The sequence below is a fragment of the Hakea prostrata genome, chromosome 3 (assembly GCF_041222555.1).
Source record: "Hakea prostrata isolate BN-2017 chromosome 3, UWA_Hpros_2, whole genome shotgun sequence".
In the NCBI taxonomy this organism is placed as follows: domain Eukaryota; kingdom Viridiplantae; phylum Streptophyta; class Magnoliopsida; order Proteales; family Proteaceae; genus Hakea; species Hakea prostrata.
Window position 1 is genome coordinate 74830945 of NC_142602.1, and position 20041 is coordinate 74850985.

The 20041-nt window shown below is 39.9% G+C and overlaps 1 protein-coding gene across 1 annotated transcript; it reads left to right on the forward strand.

The window, feature by feature from the left end:
* Positions 1 to 3041: 3041 nt before the first annotated feature.
* LOC149023081 (uncharacterized) lies at positions 3042 to 3757 on the forward strand. Its single transcript, XM_089147761.1, has 2 exons — positions 3042 to 3367; positions 3463 to 3757. The coding sequence occupies exons 1-2, from the start codon at positions 3042 to 3044 to the stop codon at positions 3755 to 3757; spliced, it is 621 nt and encodes a 206-aa protein (XP_089003887.1).
* The last annotated feature ends 16284 nt before the right edge of the window (positions 3758 to 20041 follow it).

The window sequence follows — 20041 nt, forward strand, 5'->3', positions numbered from 1 at the left end:
TATATGGTATAATCTCTTTAGTAGATATTTACTAAACGAAAGGTATAAAAATGATCCCATTTATTATTGTGACTTTATTAAAGGATATGGATCTGATTTTAACAAGTGTATATGATGATGACTTAAATATCATTGGAACTCCTGAAGAGTTTCCAAAAGCAGCAGACTATTTGAAGAAAGAATTTTAAATGAAAGATCTTGGAGAGACAAAGTATTGTCTTGGCTTGCAAATTGATCATTTGACAAATATAATATTCGTTCATCAATTTTTATTTAGAAGGGGTTTGATGGTTTTTTATGGGTATATAATATTTTTTTAGTATTGTTTTGGTGATGGTGGTGGGAGGGAAAAAAAAAAAAATTTTTTTTTTATTGAGACGAAAAAAACCCCCAACCCCCGGGCTTCCGGGGGTGGGCCGCCGTAAGGGGGGGGCGAACAGCGTCAGATGTGGCCCAACCGCTGGGGTCGGGAGTCCACCTCCGAAGGCTAAGTCAGTTGATGAACTTAATCACAAACGGCTCTGTGAGAAGCGCAGAGCTAAGGAATGAAGAACTGGGAAAGGTGATCTAGATAGCAGATCGCTGATAGTTTAGGTCTATCAGTATGTATCTGAACCTGAGTCTCAAATAGTATTCTTTTTCGATCCCCTCACCTTGTATGGTAGTGAGGTTTATATAGAGTATACCTTCGAATCTCCTTCGTTGGATGCACTTGAGCCTTCTTCGGGTAGTCGCTGGATCTTATCAGTGAGATCCGTTGAGCAATAGACTTCTACTTGTTTGGGCTAATAGAGGACTCCTGAGATAACCTTTAGGTTATACAATGTTTATCCCTTCAATAATGATTATCCACAGCCGTCAATTCGAGTCTGCCATCATTAGGGTGATTACCCTAATCCATAAGTAGGATTAGGGCACGCTTGCGGCCGAATAAGCTTTCTTCTTCAGCAAGCCATCTTCTGGATCCGGTTCGCTCGGGAGCGAGTCGGTTCTCTCCATCTCGACCGGGGTCGAGGGTCGGACCAGGTATGAACCCGATCGGATCATAAACTCTCCATATCAAACTCCATGAAAACAATGAAGAACTTATTTATCTTGAAACACCATGTCTAAGTGCAATTGGGACACCAATGTAATTTGCTAATGATACGTGGTCGAATATAGCATTTTTTATAAGTGTATTAACAATATTTATCTCTTTTCCAATACAAATATACTAGAATGTTGTTAAACATATATTTTAGTATCTTTGAGGAATTATTGACATGATTTTCTTTTATGAATGTGGACATCAACTTACTAGTTTTGCGATAACAGAATACTTGTGTGATCTACATAAAACTAGATCTCAAACAGGCTATTTATTCACAAATGAATGTTAGGTATTTTATGATGTTCAACAAAACAAACTATATCTACAAGTAAATAGGGGTTTAGAGTTGACCCAAAAAAAAAAAGGGGGGGAGGGGGGTTTAAAGGCATTTATAAAATATTTTTAGAGACATTAACAAAAAATTGTATCTAATGCTTTATATTAGAGACAATATTAATAAATGTCACTATTTAAAGATATTTAGAGGCATTAACTACAAAAATGTCTCTGATAGTTAAGTTTTAGAATCATACTTTTCAAAATGCCCCTAATAAAACTTTCCTAATGTCTCTATTGAATCTCACGTCTCAATATCACGTTTCTATTTAATAAAAGTAGTTTACCAAAACAAATCTAACAAAGAAGGAAAACTTAAAAATCCCTAATTCCCTCATAATATTGTTTCCTAAAATAAAACGGAAAAAAAAAAAAAAAAAAACCTAAGTATTCCCCCCCCCCCAATCATTTCTCCTATTCCTGCAAGAAATCGGTTTCTAAATAAAAGGAAGCATTCAAACCTAGCAATCTCTTCACAATTTCATATTAAACCAAAACGAAAAAAAGCCTCAAATATTCCCGCCTACAATTTTTCCAATTCTTGCAAGAAATCGGTTTTAAAGAAAAGAAACCAATCGAACCTCTACCTCCTCACGATTTCTCATTCTGTTGGCATATCAACAAAGGGCTTCTCATCTGTGCGTTTGTTATAGTGTTGAGGTTTGATTGGTAAGAGTTGTTGCCGTCTAAACTTAGGTCAGTTTCAATCTCTTTTTCCCATCTCTTTTCCTTTCTCTTCTTGATAGCACAGCCATTCTAAAGTAGCTGTCCATTTCACGGCAATTTCAGACTCTTATTTGTTTGAGAGCTGCTCCCACGCAAGTAGGTTTTACTGAATCGTTTTTCTTTCCTTTCTCTTTTCCTTTCGATTCTCCAATTTTTAGTTAATTTTTTTTCTTTCTTTCTTTCTTCTTCTTATCTTTCGTTTTGGTTTTTCATGAAAGTCTCTCTCTTTTAATTTTTTTTAACGAAATTGGCGATCTTTCACAATTGAATCCATGTAGGTGAACAAATAATTGTTGAAGTCAAACACCGAATTGCAGGTCGGCAAATTCAGGAAGGTTGGCAAACTCAGGAACGAACCAAACTGTTGAAGAAGATTGTAGAAGTCAGCAGAAGCTTCATGTAGCTGGTAGAAGAGAGAAGAGGCGGTAGTTGGAGTCGGTTCAGATTGAAGTGAAACAGTGGGTCTAAGATTCTTATAAATAGCATAGGTCTATGTAAGAACAACAATTAGAGAATAGAAAAAAGGAAAGAGAGTTAGTGGAAAGAAAGAGAAGGAGAGTAAGAGAAGAAGTAGGAGTTGAAACACCTTCATAATACGTGAGCAGAAAAGAGTGGAGAGAGAGAGAGCATAAAGGGCATCCATTAAAGGTGAGGAGAGAGAAGTGAAAAGAGTAGATGAAGAGAAAGAAAAGTGTTGTAGCACGATTATTTGTAAGCTTTCCATTTTAATTAGAAAATTGATTTGTGCAGTGTTGTCTAAACCTCCTTCTTGTGAGAATCATATACAACTGTTTGTGAGTGGTTAAACCATCACCCTGCTGTGCCAACACATGGTATCAGAGCCCTGTTCGATTCTAGTTGATCGGAAGCATCAACTTGATACCGGATGGCGAATATGATCCAGCCTCAGATTCCTAAATTATCAAAATACAATTATGAAAATTGGAGCATTCAGATGAAGGTACTGCTCAGATCTCAAGATCTGTGGGAGATTGTTGATGAAGGGTATACAAAACCAGTTGCAAAAGTAGCTCTATCCAATGCACAGAAAAGTACGTTGAAGGATTTAAGAAGGAAAGATAAGAAAGCTCTATTTCTCATTTATCAAGGTGATGACGAATCAGTGTTCGAAAAGATTTCGAATGCCGTATTAGCAAAGCAGGCATGGGATATTCTGCAAAAATCCTATCAAGATTGGATAAAGCAAAAAAGGTACGCCTTCAAGCTCTAAGAGCTGAATTTGAAACTCTTAGAATTAGTACATTTGAGTCTATTGCTGATTACTTTAGTTGAGTTCAAACTATTAGTAATCAAATGAAGAGAAATGGAGAAATATTAGATGATGTCCGGATTATGGAAAAGATCCTTAGATCCCTTGTTCCAAAATTTGAACATATTGTGGTGGCGATTGAAGAATCTAAGGATCTATCCACAATCTCTATTGATGAGCTTATGGGTTCTCTCCAAGCTCACGAGCAAAGGATAAATAGAAATAAAAATCCTGGTGAAAGTCTGGATCAAGCTCTACAGAGTAAATTATCCATGAAAGATGAAGGACCAAGTAGCAGAAGTCAAGGACGAGGAAGAGGAAATCGTGGATGAAGCACTCACGGACGAGAAATATTCAGAGGCAGCAACTATAGAAATTATGGTGGACGTGGAGGATGGAGAGAACAAAATAATTATGATCAAGGACGATCCAATATAAGAGGTTGAGGTTGGAGATCAAGAGGACATGGTTCTTATTCTCAAAGAAATGAAAGATCCCAATATCAATGCTATAATTGCAAGAGGTATGGTCATCTCAGCCATGAGATCCAGGAGAAGCTAGAACCAAAGATAGAAGAAAAGACTCACCTTGCTAAAGAAGTGGCGGATGATCAATCCACAATGTTGCTGCCCTATAGAGGAGATGGAAAACAACAGGAGCATACTTGGTTCCTTGACACCGGTGCAAGTATCACATGTGCGGCATCAAGGAGTATTTTACAGAATTGAACGAGACAGTCCAAGGAGAAGTCATGTTTGGTGACTCATCCAAGATTCCAGTCAAAGGAAAAGGCAACATAATGATCCAGGCGAAGAATGGAGACCACAAGTTCATCACAAATGTCTATTATGTTTCAGGGCTACAAAGCAACATAATAAGTCTTGGACAATTCCTAGAAAAGGGGTATGATATCCATCTCCAGAATTTCACACTCACTATTATGAACAAGGTTGGAGATTTGATTGCAAGAGTAAAGATGTCTAAGAACATACTATTTACTTTGGACATCAAAGAAGAAAAGGTAAAGTGCCTAAACTTCATCATCAAGAATGACTCATGGTTATGCATTTGCGGTTTGGGCACCTTGGCTCGAGTGGCTTAAAATTATTATGGAAGTCAAAGATTGTGAATGGTTTACCAGATATTGATCATCCAGATCAAATTTGTGAAGGATGCATTCGAGGAAAGTCACACAGAAAAAGCTTAGAAGTTGGAAAGTCAAGAAGAGCAACAAAGCCATTGCAGCTAATTCACAGTGATATAGTTGGACCACTTGAGGTTACATCATTTGGAGGTCACAGGTACTTTATTACTTTTATTGATGATTTTAGCTGCAGCATCTGGGTATATTTTATTAAAGAAAAATCAGCTGCTTTAGACAAATTTAAAGAGTTTAAAGCACTGATTGAAAAACAAAGTGGCTATCACATCAAGACTCTCAGATCAGATAGAGGAGGAGAGTATACTTCAAGATTATTTGAAAATTTTTGCAAAGAGAATGGTATCTTGCACCAGCTCACAGCTGCTTATACTCCACAACAAAATGGAATCGTAGAACGGAAGAATCGCACAATTCTTGACATGGTGAGAAGCATCTTGAAAGGTAAGAATCTACCTAAAGTCTTTTAGGCTGAAGCTGTAGCATGTGTTGTCTATCTACTCAATAGATGCCCAACTAAAAGTGTCAAGTTCAAGACACCTTATGAAGCATGGACTGGGTACAAACCCAGTGTTAGTCATTTCAAAATCTTTGGATGCATTGCATATGCACATGTGCCAGAGCAAAAAAGGAGAAAGCTAGATGATAGAAGAGAAAAGCATATTTTCATAGGCTATGATGCAAGAACAAAATCCTACAGACTCTACAACCCAATTAGCAAGAAAGTTGTAATCTCAAGAGATGTTGATTTCGATGAAGCAGATCATTGAAAGTGGACAGAAGAAGAAAAGAATGTCAAAGGAATATTTTTGGAAGACGAAGAAGCTCTTCAAGAACAAGCACCAACACAAAATGAAGATCCAGGTCAGCCTCCTCCACCAAGTCCAGTTCCAATAACTCCAGGCAGCAGCAGCTCCTCAAAAGAAGCTCCTACAAGAACACGAAGGCTTAGTGATGTCTACAACACTACTGAACCAATACAAATGGTAGATGATTTTACATTGTTTTGCCTTTTAGCAGAATGTGATCCAATCACATATGAAGAAGCTGCTCATGAAAAGAAATGGCAAAAAGCCATGGATGAAGAAATAGAAGCAATCAAGAAAAATGATACGTGGGAGCTCATTGATTTGCCAAAAGGACACAAGACAATTGGAGTAAGTGGGTGTACAAGACGAAGACTAATCAAGAAGGAAAAGTTGAGAAATACAAGGCAAGACTTGTTGCAAAAGGCTACAAGCAACAACAAGGTATTGACCATGATGAAGTATTTGCACCAGTTGCAAGGATTGACACTATTAGACTTCTGATTGCTTTGGCAGCTCAGAACAAGTGGAGAATCTATCAGATGGATGTAAAGTCAGCTTTTCTCAATGGATACCTGGAAGAAGAAGTATACATTGAGCAACCCCAAGGATATCTGAAGAAAGGCCAAGAAGATAAGGTATACAAGCTAAAGAAAGCATTGTATGGCTTAAAGCAAGCACCAAGGGCTTGGAACATGAGGATTGATGCATATTTCCAGCAGAACAGCTTCATAAAGAGTCCATATGAACACACCTTATATACAAAGATAAATGGAGATGGAGATATCATGTTCATCTGTCTCTATGTGGATGAAATGATTTTCACAGGCAATAATCCAGGTATGTTCGAAGACTTTAAGAAAGCCATGACACGAGAATTTCAGATGACAAATATTGGAAAGATGTCATATTTTCTTAGAATAGAGGTAACACAAGCATATGAAGGAATCTTCATTTCACAGAAGAAGTATGCATAACAAGTACTCAAGAAGTTCAAGATGGATCATTGCAAGGCAATAGAAACACCAGTAGATACAAATGTGAAGCTGAGACATGATTAAGAAGAAGAGCCTGTCAATCCTACTTTTTATAGAAGCCTGATTGGAAGTTTAAGGTACTTAACTTTCACAAGACCAGACATCATGTATATAGTAGGTGTCGTCAGCAGAAACATGGAAGAACCAAAGCAGTGTCACTTCATCGCAGCAAAGAGGATCCTAAGGTACATAAGAGGTACAACTTCTCAAGGTCTGTTCTATACTCAGTCAGATAATCCAAGACTAGTTGGTTATACCGACAATGATTATGGGGGAGACCTAGATACAAGAAAAAGTACTTCAGGGTATGTGTTTCTTATTGAATCTGCAGCAGTTTCATGGTCATTCAAAGAAGCAATCAACTGTAGCGCTTTCATCATGTGAAGCAGAATATATTGCTGCAGCATTATGTACGTGCCAAGCAATATGGTTGAGGAATCTTATGCAAGAAATGTATCATCCACAAAAGGATCCTACAACCATATATATTGACAATAAGTCAGCGCTATCTCTCCCGAAGAATCCAGTGGCCCACAGCAGAACCAAGCACATTGACACGAAGTACCACTTTATACGACAGCATGTGAAAGACAACAATGTGAACCTGGCATACTGTCAAATTGAAGATCAAATTGCAGACATTTTTACAAAGCCACTCAAGACTGAAGTGTTCAAGAGATTAAAAGCACAACTCGGCATGACAAGTTGAGTTTGAGGGGGAGTGTTGAAGTCAAACACCGACTTGCAGGTCGGCAAATTCAGGAAGGTCGGCAAACTCAAGAACGAACTAGACTGTTGAAGAAGATTGTAGAAGTCGGCAGAAGCTTCATGAAGCTGGTAGAAGAGAGAAGAGGCGGTAGTTGGAGTCGGTTTAGATTGAAGTGAAACAGTCGGTTTAAGATTCTTATAAATAGCATAGGTCTATGTAAGAACAACAATAGAGAATAGAAAAAGGAAAGAGAGTTAGTGGAAAGAAAGAGAAGGAGAGTAAGAGAAGAAGTAGGTATTGAAACACCTTCATCATACGTGAGCAGAAAAGAGTGGAGAGAGAGAGAGCATAAAGGGCAGCCATTAAAGGTGAGGAGAGAGAAGTGAAAAGAATAGAGTGAAGAGAAATAAAAGTGCTGTAGCACGGTTATTTGTAAGCTTTCCTTTTTAATTAGAAAAGTGATTTTTGCAGTGTTGTCTAACCCTCCTTCTTGTGAGAATCATATACAACTGTTTGTGAGTGGTTAAACCATCACCCTACTGCGCCAACAATAATGATGTGAGAAAATTAATTTCAGGTTCTGCGATTAGGTTGTAAGAGGTGGAGCCAAAGCAGAGGAACGAGAAGAATCTGCCATTTCAGGTTCTTCTTTTCCATCTTTCCTCTTCTCTTTCTTTTCTAGGCGAGTTGCTGAAACAAGCCCCAACTTTCACTTACATAACCCCAAAAACAACCCAAAATCTTGCTTGGTTCAGCAACACAGATTGAACCAGAAAATTGTGGCAGATTGACATTTGAAATTTGACCAGAATAACTCTCTGTACAAATCTACAAATGACCTTATTCTTTTTGTATCTAAAACAAAATTCAAAATCTGACCAAGGTATATTAATAGCTTTCCCGTGTTATGCTTGGATCATGCTCAAAATTTGATCTCAAGATAGGAGATCAGTAACATCCTTCTGATTGGATGCTTCTGTGAGGTTGTTCCAGTCAAGTGGTTAGCCAATAAAAGCAGTCAGCATACAAAGTGTTCATATAATAGAGTATTCAGCTATTCGGCTTATAAACTGATCAGCCAAGTAGCCAGCCAACCAGGCAATCGGCTAGATTGACTTTTCTCCCCCTGACTTCCCTATCTGCTCGGTCTGAACTCAAGATAACTTGATTTTAGTGGCATTAGAAAGAAGACTGGGAGAGCTGCATTTTGTATGACAACAACTTCAACATGGTTGGAGTGCACGGTTCCCAAGAAGTAGATCATAACCTGGTTGATTTTGCAACCACTCTTCTCTTCAACTAACAGAGCATGCCTGAAGAATGCTTTTTTTTTTTTTGGGGGGGGGGGGGGGGGGGGGCAAAATCAAGTTGTCATATGGAAAAGAAGACTTGAGTATTATTTGTTTCATCATTATTTGGGGATTGAACAATTTGCATTCAAGGATTGAAACCAGATTTACGCAAGAATAGTTGTCAATCAAAATTTTGACATTTTTACTCAAGTATTAGTAAAATTCAGCCTGATAACTTGTACCAAAGTTGGTCTTCTTTTTCCCCCTGGAATGATATGTACATCTAATAAATCCTAAATCTTCCCTAAGCTAAAAAATTACATCCTTTTTGGTATTAGTACATGTAAGAATCCTCATTCTTTATGTGATAATATCAGAGGCTAGTGAACCAACAAACAGAGGAGAAGAAGAAGAAATGTGAAGAGAGAGAGAGAGACTCTAAACAACTTGTATTGCACTAGCCTACTGTTAATATTAGGATGCTCACCTACTCTTGCAAGGATTCCTACTAAGGTGGAATAAAAATTACTGCAGAAGAAAATAATGTATTTAGACGAAAGCCTAATGACAAAAGTGAAGTAAAAGGATCTTGTGTACTACAAGATTCTGTAAACTAAACATATTCTATTTAGACTAGCCTACTTTTTGTATTCAGATTATCACCTACACTTTGTAGGAATCCTATTATGAGTGGAAGTAAAAACTACAATGGAAACAAATAACTTATCTAGCCTTAAAGCCTAATGACAAGAAAAGCATAAGAACAATTATAATGAGCTATTGTACTAAATTGGAAGCTACATAAGACAGAAACAGAGTAGAGCTAGCAAAGCTCTTAAATTAGGGAAAGCAAAAGTAAATCAGCAGAAAGTCTTTTTTTTTTTCTTTCTTCTTTTTTTCTTCTTTCTTTCCTGTTAATTCAAGTCTACATTGGTAATTCCCTTACATGGTTGTAAACTGATGCAAATCTGGGTAACAGTGTTGCATGTAGATGTTAAGATTGTATTTCATTGCATGAAGGTGGGTTCTATATTCCTATTGGAGTACTTATTTTGATGAGTATCTTAATGTCTTCTTCTGTCCCTAATTTTGATGTTGGTTGGATTTTTTTTTTCTTGTAGTACACAAGTTGGAAAGTAGGCTCTTAAACTGCATCTTCTTTCAAAGACAGAGTTCTTTCTCTTCCTTATTTTTTTACTATATTTCTCCCTCAGCCCACCCTGGGAAAAATTTATGTTACATTTTGCACACTGTTGGTGTTTAATGGTTGTTCTTATACTCAACAATTTTGGTTCATGTATTTGTTTCTAGCCTTCTTTAATATGCATTTATCTTTTACTTTTATATTCATCTTATTGGTTGGAAAATATCCATTTGCTCTTATCAGGAACTGGACTGGTGGCCAGCTGAGAAATGTGACTATGGAACCTGTAGTTGGGGCCTTGCTTCCATGCTCAATCTGGTTGGATAAGATTTACTCCAGTTTGCAATTTCATTTATGAAGAATGAGATCTTGAGCATGAAATTCAGTTTGGCTTTTAAAGAAATGATTGATTTGTTTTATTTTTCTCCTTCTCCTAATGAATCTCATTCCATCAACAAATTTCTGTACTTGATATAGTGCCTTCTCATCATCCTGCATATTGATCTCAATCCCTTGGTTGTATATATTCTTCTATTTCTTTAAGCCTAGAAAATGAAGTGATGCAAAAAGGAAAATTCTCATCATTTGTTTTACTTTTTGTACTAATTATTGTGCAGAGGAAAATTCCTTCCCCAGGATTCTAGGTTGAGGTTGTGATGGTAGGCTATGATGACACCAAATCAACAATTCCCAAACTTGAAATTGCCAACAAACCATCCGGTCGCAGTTCAAGCACTACTTGTGCCCCTGCAAATGGGGGTGTTGTGGCTGTTGACCCAAGAAAAGATTCTAAAGGCCAAGATAATTTCCAAGATTATCAGCTGATTGTTGTGAGTTCCCTCATTTATAGATTCATAGCTAAATTATCAAGCAATCGGTTAAAGGAGGTGGTGAGTCCAGTAATTGATGTCAGTTAGACCGCCTTCATAGAAGGCAGTTGTATCACTGACAATATCCGAGTTGATACATGGCTATCATTTAAATAATGGGAATCCAAGATTTGTTGTCAAAATTGACTTGAAATAAAAGAGAGTTCAATGTTCAGCAAGCAAGCAAAACCAAGCAACTTCTGGGGAGGGAGGACGTGCTACCTCAAGTGGTTGAAACTAGGACTACTCAAGACTAGATTGCAGCAGTGACACACGGAACTGAACAAGTTTCATTGAGAAGTGAAGTAGCCCCCAAAATCCCATTTGCTAGTAAAGTGAAAATTGACGAAGTTGGTAGTAATGCCTAAAATGGACTCAAGTGACTTCAAGCCAATTGCTGCTGATGCTTTTGTTTTTACTTTTGGAGATGACGAGGATTTTGATAGTGAATGATCCAGGCCAGCATTAATGTTCGAAGTTTGAGTCTAATATGTACACAAGTATCCTATATGTAATCATATATTTACATTCTTTTGTTCCTATATGTAATCATTTGCTCATTTGTATATTTAATCAAAGTGTAAACAATGTATTTTTCTTAGAGGCATTTATGCAGCATTTGTAGAAATTTGGTTGTTTATAAACATTTGATGTATAAAATGATTTTTTTATATGAATAAAAAATTCTATAATTAATATGTTTGGAGTATTGTAATTAATCTATTTGTAGTATTTCCCGGATCAAGGAAAAAGAAAACTGTACGAGACAAGAAATAAAATTAGTATTTGTTAGTGGTATTATTCAATTGCTCACAAAAATAAAAAATAGTCATTAGAAGCAAGAGTGAAAAAGTCTCTATTTATAATATAAATGCCTCAAAAACACTTTTTGCATTTGAAATTAACAATAACATAAAATCTTTTGAGGCATTTTGGAAATGCAATAAAAGACTTTTGGGAGAATTTTACAAATGTTACTAAAAAAGTGTCTCTAAAGTGTGAAAAATAGAGACATTTGTTAAATTGCCTCTAAAAGGCTTGGTCTTTTGTGACACGACCTATAGAGGCATTTATGCAGCATTTATAGAAAATGCCTCTAAAAGTATTAGAGGCATTTTTCAAAAGCCTCTAAAGCCCTTTTTCTTGTGAATAATAACTATCACTTCTTCAAATCATGCAGAGACAATAATTATTCATGAAGTAAATTGATAATATATTTTGTTAAGATCAATGATACAACACATTCAAGAAACATGCAGTCTTCTACAAGAAGTAGGGGTTTCAATATTATTATATGAAGATAATGCTGCATTCATAGCTCAATTGAAGGAAGGATACATCAAAGGAGATAGAACGAAACATATTTCACCAAAATTCTTCTTCACTCATGATCTTCAACAAAATGGTGAAATCGATGTTCATTAAATTCGTTCAAGTGATAATTTAACAGATTTATTTACTAAGGCATTGCTTATTTCAAATTTTGAGAATCTAGTATATGATATTAGATTGTGTGTATTCAAATACACTCAATGATGTTATCATCAAGGGGAGTAAAATACGCGTTGCACTATTTCCCTTCACCAAGATTTTGTCCCATTCGGTTTTCCTGGTAAGGTTTTTAACGAGGCAACAACCAAGATGTATTATTTAGATATGTATACTCTTTTTCCTTCACTAAGATTTTTTTTCCCATAGGGTTTTTTCTTAGTAAGGTTTTAATGAGGTACATTATCTATTGATAGACATCCAAAGGGGAGTGTTATACATAATATTGAATGTGGATATCCATCACCCCCAAATAGATAATACTTCCAATTGAAGATCTAAACCACCTTAGCATGCAATCTTGGTGATTCACATTCCCATCTTAATTGAAGATCATAATCATCTCAACACACAATGTTGGCAGTCAATATTTCCATTTTATGCACCTTCTATCTTGGGTGGTGATGCGTCCAAAATCTGCTCAGCCCTTAGATCTCCTCATGATGTCCTGCAAAACGAAAGCGTCAGATGTGGCCCGACCGCTGGGGGTCGGGAGTCCACCTCCGAAGGCTAAGTCAGTTGATGGACTTAATCACAAACGGCTCTGCTAGAAGCGTAGAGCTTAAGAAATGAAGAACTGGGAAGGGTGATCTAGATAGCAGATCGCTGATAGTTTAGGTCTATCAGTATGTATCTGAACCTGAGTCTCAGATAGTATTCTTTTTTCGATCCCCTCACCTTGTATGGTAGTGAGGTTTATATAGAGTGTACCTTCGAATCTCCTTCGTTGGATGCACTTGAGCCTTCTTCGGGTAGTCGTTGGATCTTATCAGTTAGATCCGTTGAGCAATAGACTTCTACTAGTTTGGGCTAGTAGAGGACTCCTGAGATAACCTTTAGGTTATGCGATGATTATCCCTTCGATAATGATTATCCGCAGCCGTCAATTCGAGTCTACCATCATTAGGGTGATTACCCTAATCCATAAGTAGGATTAGGGCACGCTTGCAGCCGAATAAGCTTTCTTCTTCAGCAAGCCATCTTCCGGATCCAGTTCGCTCGGGAGAGAGTCGGATCTCTCATTCTCGACCGGGGTCGAGGGTCGGACCAGGTATGAACCCGGTCTGATCATAATCTCTCCATATCACGAGCCCCCGGCACCAAGCGTTCGGTCGATCCCGAGGGCTTGGTTTTTAACTGGGTTCGTCGTCAGGTGATTATCTCTGCGTGCTTCATTAAATGTCATATCACATTTAATGCGGTGGCCACTTTTCCTCGAGCGTTGTGAGTGTAAGGCCACATATCTCCTTGCAGTTGATCTATCATGGCTCACGTCATCTAAGCGACGGTTTCCGAACGCCTATTTCGGATTCGTGAGTTCAAACTTTCAAAACGTCTTTCAATCTTGATCGCTGATTTTGAATCAATCTCGATCGTTCGATTCCCGAACACTCGTGCGGGAGTTTTAAAAGCGGTTCGTTGTCTTCGTAGGTTTCATTCTTCTTGTCTGGAATTTGAACCTTTGTTGTTTGCTTTGCGCCTTCCTTCTCTCAAGCTTCTGCCTCACTGAATCAGTAAGTTTACTGGTCTTTTTCTTTTTGTAGTTTACTGAAACAAGTAATGGCGGATGATAGGGCTTCTCTGGTACCCAGTATTGGTAATAGCAGTGAGGCTTTTGCTTCTCCTACTCCCGAACAGTCGGATAGTGATAACAAAACCCTAACTGTCCTTTGGCGCGAGTTCGCTAAAGTTTTTCAAAAAGGTTTTGAAAGAAAAACCGAAACTTCTCCCCGTCCTTCTCGAGTCCGGGATCTTCCAAGATTGTCGAGTCTTCTAGGCAGCCTCAAACTTCCGGGTCCGATGGTGGACCTGGCTCTGTTCCCTCCATTTACGATGAGGAAACCCCTTTTTCAGCTGTCCAAGATTTTGATTTTCCTTCCTCATATTAGGTTAGGGCTCCCCACCCTGATGAGAGGGTTGATTCATCCCTTTCGGGTGAATTTTCTCTGTATATAGATGCACTGGAAAGCGGGGTTCGCTTTCCCTTTTTTAATCCTTTGATCTCCGCAGTTCTGAATCATTGGAACATTTGTCCCGGAATGCTCCTCCCCAATAGCTGACGTCTTATCGTCGGCTTCTTGGGTTTGTGTTTTGAACTTGGCATTACGCCATCTCTTTCTCTCTTTGTACATTTTCATGTTCTTTCTATCTCCCATCCTCCCGGATGGGTTTTTTCTCATCCAAACGCAATAAGGCTGAACTTGATTGGAGGGGCAGCATCCTTGTCAAAGGAACTTGCCCTTCTAACCACAAAAGATGGCGCAAACGATACTTTTTCTGTCAAGCGCCTCCATCAGATCTTAACTTCCCAACCACCTGGAGGAGGTGTACTTCTTCTTCCGAGAATAACCGAGGCCTTCCCTTATCCAGAGAAGACGAGGCGGCCATCAGGAAGATCAAATCCATTCCGTGGTATCAAGAGATACATGGACTTGAAGTGGAGTATAACTCCTTCCTTCAGTACTGGGGCTTGGCTCATTGTGAGCTTCTAACCACCATCCTTTAATTTGATCAAGTGATATGTTTTTAATTCGACTCTTGTCCTTCTTCTTTGCAGTGCCTCCAAGAATAAACCCTGAAAGCCTGCGGGTGAAGGTCGCTAGGGCCGTTGTGACAGCCGAGCAACGATCGCCCAGAGCCTTGACCGTAGATCAAGAGGCTTCTATTCCCTCTCCCGACCCCTCTTATAGGGGTATCAGAAATATCAGGCCCGTGGCTGATGTTTCAGGTAAAGGGAAGAAACCGATGGTGGAGAGGTCTAATGTCTCTTCCTCTGCCTGAACCAAAAGGAGGCATGACACAATTGATGCTCCCTCCAATAAAAAATCCAAAGCTTCAACGGATGGTGAGGAGGTCTTCACCCCTTAGTGGACCCTGAAGTTGACCGACAGGGTGACTCGGGATCCCGAGAAAGATGCAGAATGGAGCTCCCTCAGTCTTGCTCCTTCTGATCGCCAAGAATTTGAAGCCCTGGATGACACCTCCCTTGTTAGTCAATCTACAAGGTACCGGTCTTCTTGCTTAGTTATTTTTTCATAATTCCTTATGACTTCTTCTGATATTTTCCGCCTTCCCAGGAATGCTGTGTTGAGCTTTTATCAACACATGGAAGCATTGAGCCGGGTTGGTCGCACCAGCTCCTTGCTGCAAACCTGTGAAGAGAATTTGGCAAAAGCCAATTCTGAAATAGACCAGCTAACTACAGCTGCCGTGGAGCTACAGAAAAAGCATGAGGAAGAAGTGATCTCCCTCAAGGAGGCCCTCGAAGCGTTGAAGATTCGTGCTGCTGCTGCCGAGCGCGAGGCCAGGAAGCAAAAAGCAGCTGCCACGTTGTTTGGTGACAGGCTTGAATTCAAAAGTAGGGAGCTCGAAGAACATCTGAAGTTGGCGATCCCTAGCAAGCCCGAGCATATAAAGCCAGAGCTTCGGAAGGAGTGTGTTCGGAAATACCTGAACAGCGTACCTTTCTCCGAGCTGCTAGGTATCTACAACCTTCAAGCTTATCGCTTGGGGTAGAACGACGTTTGGGAGCGAATCCTCGGATCAATCCCTGCCTTCGACACTGCTCCTTTTCGTGAGGTGTGCCACAAAGAGGTCTTCGGGAAAGTTGGTATGGATCTTTCGGACTGGGCTCAGGAAGAAGATGATCCTTTTCCAGCTGACCCTCAATATGAGGCATACCTGGCTGACGAGCCGGCACTTCCAGAGGAGAAATCACAAGCCGAGTCTCAAGTTGCTGCTGTAGAGGACTCAGCCGATGCCATTCTTGAGGAAGACTCTTCTCATGATCCTGAGAAAAGTCCTCCCGACCAGGGTCCCTCGGGCAACAATGAAGAAAAGGCTTAGGGAGTTATCTTTTTGTACAGATTTACCCTCTATTTAATGAATAGACATTTCTTTCTCATGTTGGCCTTTATATTTCCCCGTCTCCTGCCGAAATCTTGCCTTGAATATCAAAGTATTAATGATAAAACTCATCACTTAACTTTACATTCCTCGTTGAATAATAATCTTGTAGAAATATTGTGAAGATGCGTTTCGGGAAGATGCATTAATCTTCTCCACTACTTCATTTATTGCAAAGTCCGCACGTTTCCCTTCTGCGAAGTTCAAACGTTTTCTTGCCTTTGTATACCATTCACTGTTTCCAATGAATCGGAAATACATCCATTATTTCAATGGCGGTGCGACGATTGGAGGTATCTCTGCATCAGGTGCTCGCTTCCACATGTTTCCATGTGGCATCCCTCCGACCGTTGATCTTGCTTTCTGCCGGATTTCGAAGCGTCATTTCGATCTAGGTCGTCGGTTGTCCTTAGCCTTCAACCGTCGTCTTAATACCCGAGGCTATTTAAAGCCTTCGTGGGTACTCTCCATCTATCCTGTCTTCTGCAAGTTAGATTTGCTAAAGTGTTAAAGCGACCTTTCGTCCTTCGGCCAGCTTCCGTATTCCTCGTACTCCAACATGAGGCTATTTAAAGCCTTCGTGGGTACTCTCCATCTATCCTGTCTTCTGCAAGTTAGATTTGCTAAAGTGTTAAAGCGACCTTTCGTCCTTCGGCCAGCTTCCGTATTCCTCGTACTCCAACAATAGCTCTATCAACTTCTGAACAAGTGAGTTTCTTGATTACTCATCTCTTTCCCCACTTCCCCCCTGAGTAAACTGCACATTAGTTATACTTGGGGTTTAGTTATTTGGGTTTGTTGGAAGTAATAAAAAACTAGGGTTTTCCCTCTTGTTGTTGTCGTTTATTTCTGTACTGATACGGCTTGTTTGTTTGCATAGTGGCTCCCCAGATCAACCCGAACTTTATCAGAGCAAAATCTTGCAAGAAATTCGTTCCGTCGGTGGTGGTTGGGGCCAGTGCGATGGTTTCAGCTAGTGAATCCTCCAAGCGTAAGGTGACTGTTGCCGGTGAATCTTCAAGTCAAATTCCCACAGTTTCTATTGATGTCGTCCCTGCGCCTCCTTTGCCCGAAGTGATCGCTCGTCTTTCCCAAGAAGATCTTGATCACTCCGTTGCTGATGGTGCTGCTGACTCCCCTGTTGGTGTGACTGTTGGTGCACCCCCGAAAGAGACTCTTCGAGCATCTGAGGCAACTATGTTGGCGTCTGATGAAGGTGTGGTCCTAGTAGGTGCTGCTCCTATTTCCAACTCCAGTGCTTGTTTGGCATCCTCCTCCTCTCCTTCCGAGTTGGAGGATTTTGCCACTAGGAAGCGCCGTCGGGTGACAAGTGATGCAGCTCATTCTTCTCTTGGTGTAGCTCATCCTTCTCATCCTTTGCCTGAATTAGTGTCAAACGAGTTTGACAGAGCGTTGGAATGGTGTACTGCTGCTCGAATGACTTCTGAGAGCGCAGTTCTTTCCAAACTTCCAGATGAAGTCTTTACAAAGTCACTGGTGATGTAAGTCTTTCTTCATTATCCTCTGATTCTGAAAAATTACTTTTCTACTCCTCGTTAACTCGGAAGTTGTTTGCAGGAGTCTTGCTGGTAACTTCCACAACCAAGTGGAAGCGAGTTACTAGGCTCGATAGATTGAGCAATGAAGTTTCTAGGCTTCGGGAAATCTCCGAAGCTAAAGATGTTGAGATTGCTCGCCTTCGGAATCTAGCTTGGGAGGTGGCGGGGAGAAAAAAATTCGATGATTGGTCGTCTTCGGTCGGACTTGGATGATGCCGGGGAGAAGATCCGGCAGCTGGAGCGAACAGTTGGAAAGTCGAGAGCCAAAGGATCTGAAACGTTACACGAAAGGCAAGCTGTCGTTCCTTTGCCCGAATCCCTTCCAACTGATGTTCACAGAGCTGCGTCTTCAAGTATTTACACGGTAAGCCTTTTGTTGATATGCTGAATGCTTATAACTTGCAGGCGTACCGGGATGGTGAGAACGGAGTATGGGAATCAATATTAAGGAAGGATCCTCATTTTGATACGACTCCCTACGGTCTTGTTGCCATCCTGAAGTATTTACCGACCTGGGTATTCCTCCTCCCGATTGGACCAAGGATAAGATTGATCCTCCACCTTCCGATCCAGATATTATGCATTATCTGGAAGATTCTCCTGTTTATTCTCCCCTGGAAGAAGTCAATTATGAAGAGCTTGTCCTGAATGCTAGTTTGGTCGAGGACCATGCTTCTCCTGGACAAAGAGTATGAAATTGCGGAGGATTTTATGCATACCGAAATATTTTTGTAATCCTCATTTCTTCTCTTCTTTTTCTTGAATCCCCACCAATGGTTGACTCATATGTTTGTTCTAGCAAAGTCGCGTTGATCTTGTATAACTTCTCAACAGTCATCTATGATGACTTTCTTTTTTGACCGAAGATTGTATCCAGCTCTTGTAATTGTTTTGATACTGGCCTCTTTGGATCTTTTGAAGAAATAAGAAATTAACTTTATCTTGAACTTTGCTAGCCACTTGAATCGCTGTTGCATTAGGTCTTAGTTGTTTGAAACAATGCCTTTACTTAAGGATTTCCGGAGAAATACAATAAGTCTGAGAAAGAACTCACTCGGGTTTTAAACCGGTGCCTTTACTTAAGGATTTCCGGAGAAATACAATAAGTCTGAGAAGGAACTCACTCGGGTTTTAAACCGATGCCTTTACTTAAGGATTTTCGGAGAAATACGATAAGTCTGAGAAGGAACTCACTCGGGTTTTAAACCGATGCCTTTACTTAAGGATAATTCAAAAATTCAATAAGTCTTGAAGGAACTTACTCGGGTTTTAAAACGACGCCTTGCAAAAGGAACTCACTCGGATTTTCATCCGATGCCTCGACTTAAGAAAGTCCAAAAATTTCCATAAGTGTTGAAGGACCCACACGAATTTTCATCCGATGCCTTATAGTTGGATCTTGTTCTTGAATGTGGTGTATGATGCCCCCCAATCAAAAGATAGTTTGTTGAAAGCCGAAAATTGCATTGATTGAGTTGAAAATGATTACATCGCGAACAAAATTGAAATCATCCTCAAGGATAAAACTTTTTGAGATGCCTAGCATTCCACGAACGATCCAACTCTTTCTGGGTGTTGATGTTCTTCAGCTGTAAGCTCCTGAACCGACCGGTTTCACAACCATATAAAGTCCTTCCCGGGGAAGGGTCTAATTTTCTTTGGTGATGCGGGTCGGAAGCTAGGGTGTTTCTCAACACCAAATCTCCGGCTAAGTACCGACGATTCTTCACTCGAGTATTATAATGAGACGCTATCCTTCTTTGATAATGTTGAGTTCGTGCTATTGCCTTTGCCTGAACTTCGTCCAACAAATCAAGACTATCAAGCAGCCCTTGTTCATTTGCTTTTTCCTCGAACTCACGATCCCGTAATGTCCCCGCCATTATCTCCACTGGTGCCAATGCTTCGGATCCATATGCCAACCTGAATGGAGTTTCTCCCGTGGGTGTTCGAACCGTAGTTCTATAAGCCCACAAGTACATTATGAAGTTCTTCGACCCAAGAAGTTTTGTCAGCTTCGAGTCTTCTCTTTATTCCTTCCAGTAGCGTTCGGTTAGTAACCTCTACCTGTCCATTGCTTTGGGGGTATGCCACTGAGGACATACGATACTCGATCATATATGTTCCACAGAATTGCTCAAATTGTGGACAGTCGAACTGAGTACCATGGTCGTGACAATAATCTTTGGAATCCCAAAGCGATATATGATTGATTCAAGCACAAATTTCTCCACTTTTTTTCTCAATAATTGCCGCCAGTGCACTGGCTTCTACCCATTTTGTGAAGTAATCAATTGCTACTATCAGATATTCCCGTCCGCTTGATGCCTTGATGAATTTGCCCATGATATCAATTCCCCACATTGCAAAGGGAATGGGATTTAGAATTGAAATCATAGTTTCCGCCGGGCGCTTCGATCTTGTAGCATGAATTTGACAGTTACCACATCGACGAACGTACTCCATAGCAGCCTATTGGACCTTAGGCCAATATAACCCAAGTCTCAGAATTTTGTGATCAAGGGCTCGTCCACCCATGTGAGCTCCACAAATTCCTTCATGAACCTTAGCCAAAGCTGATTTTGCT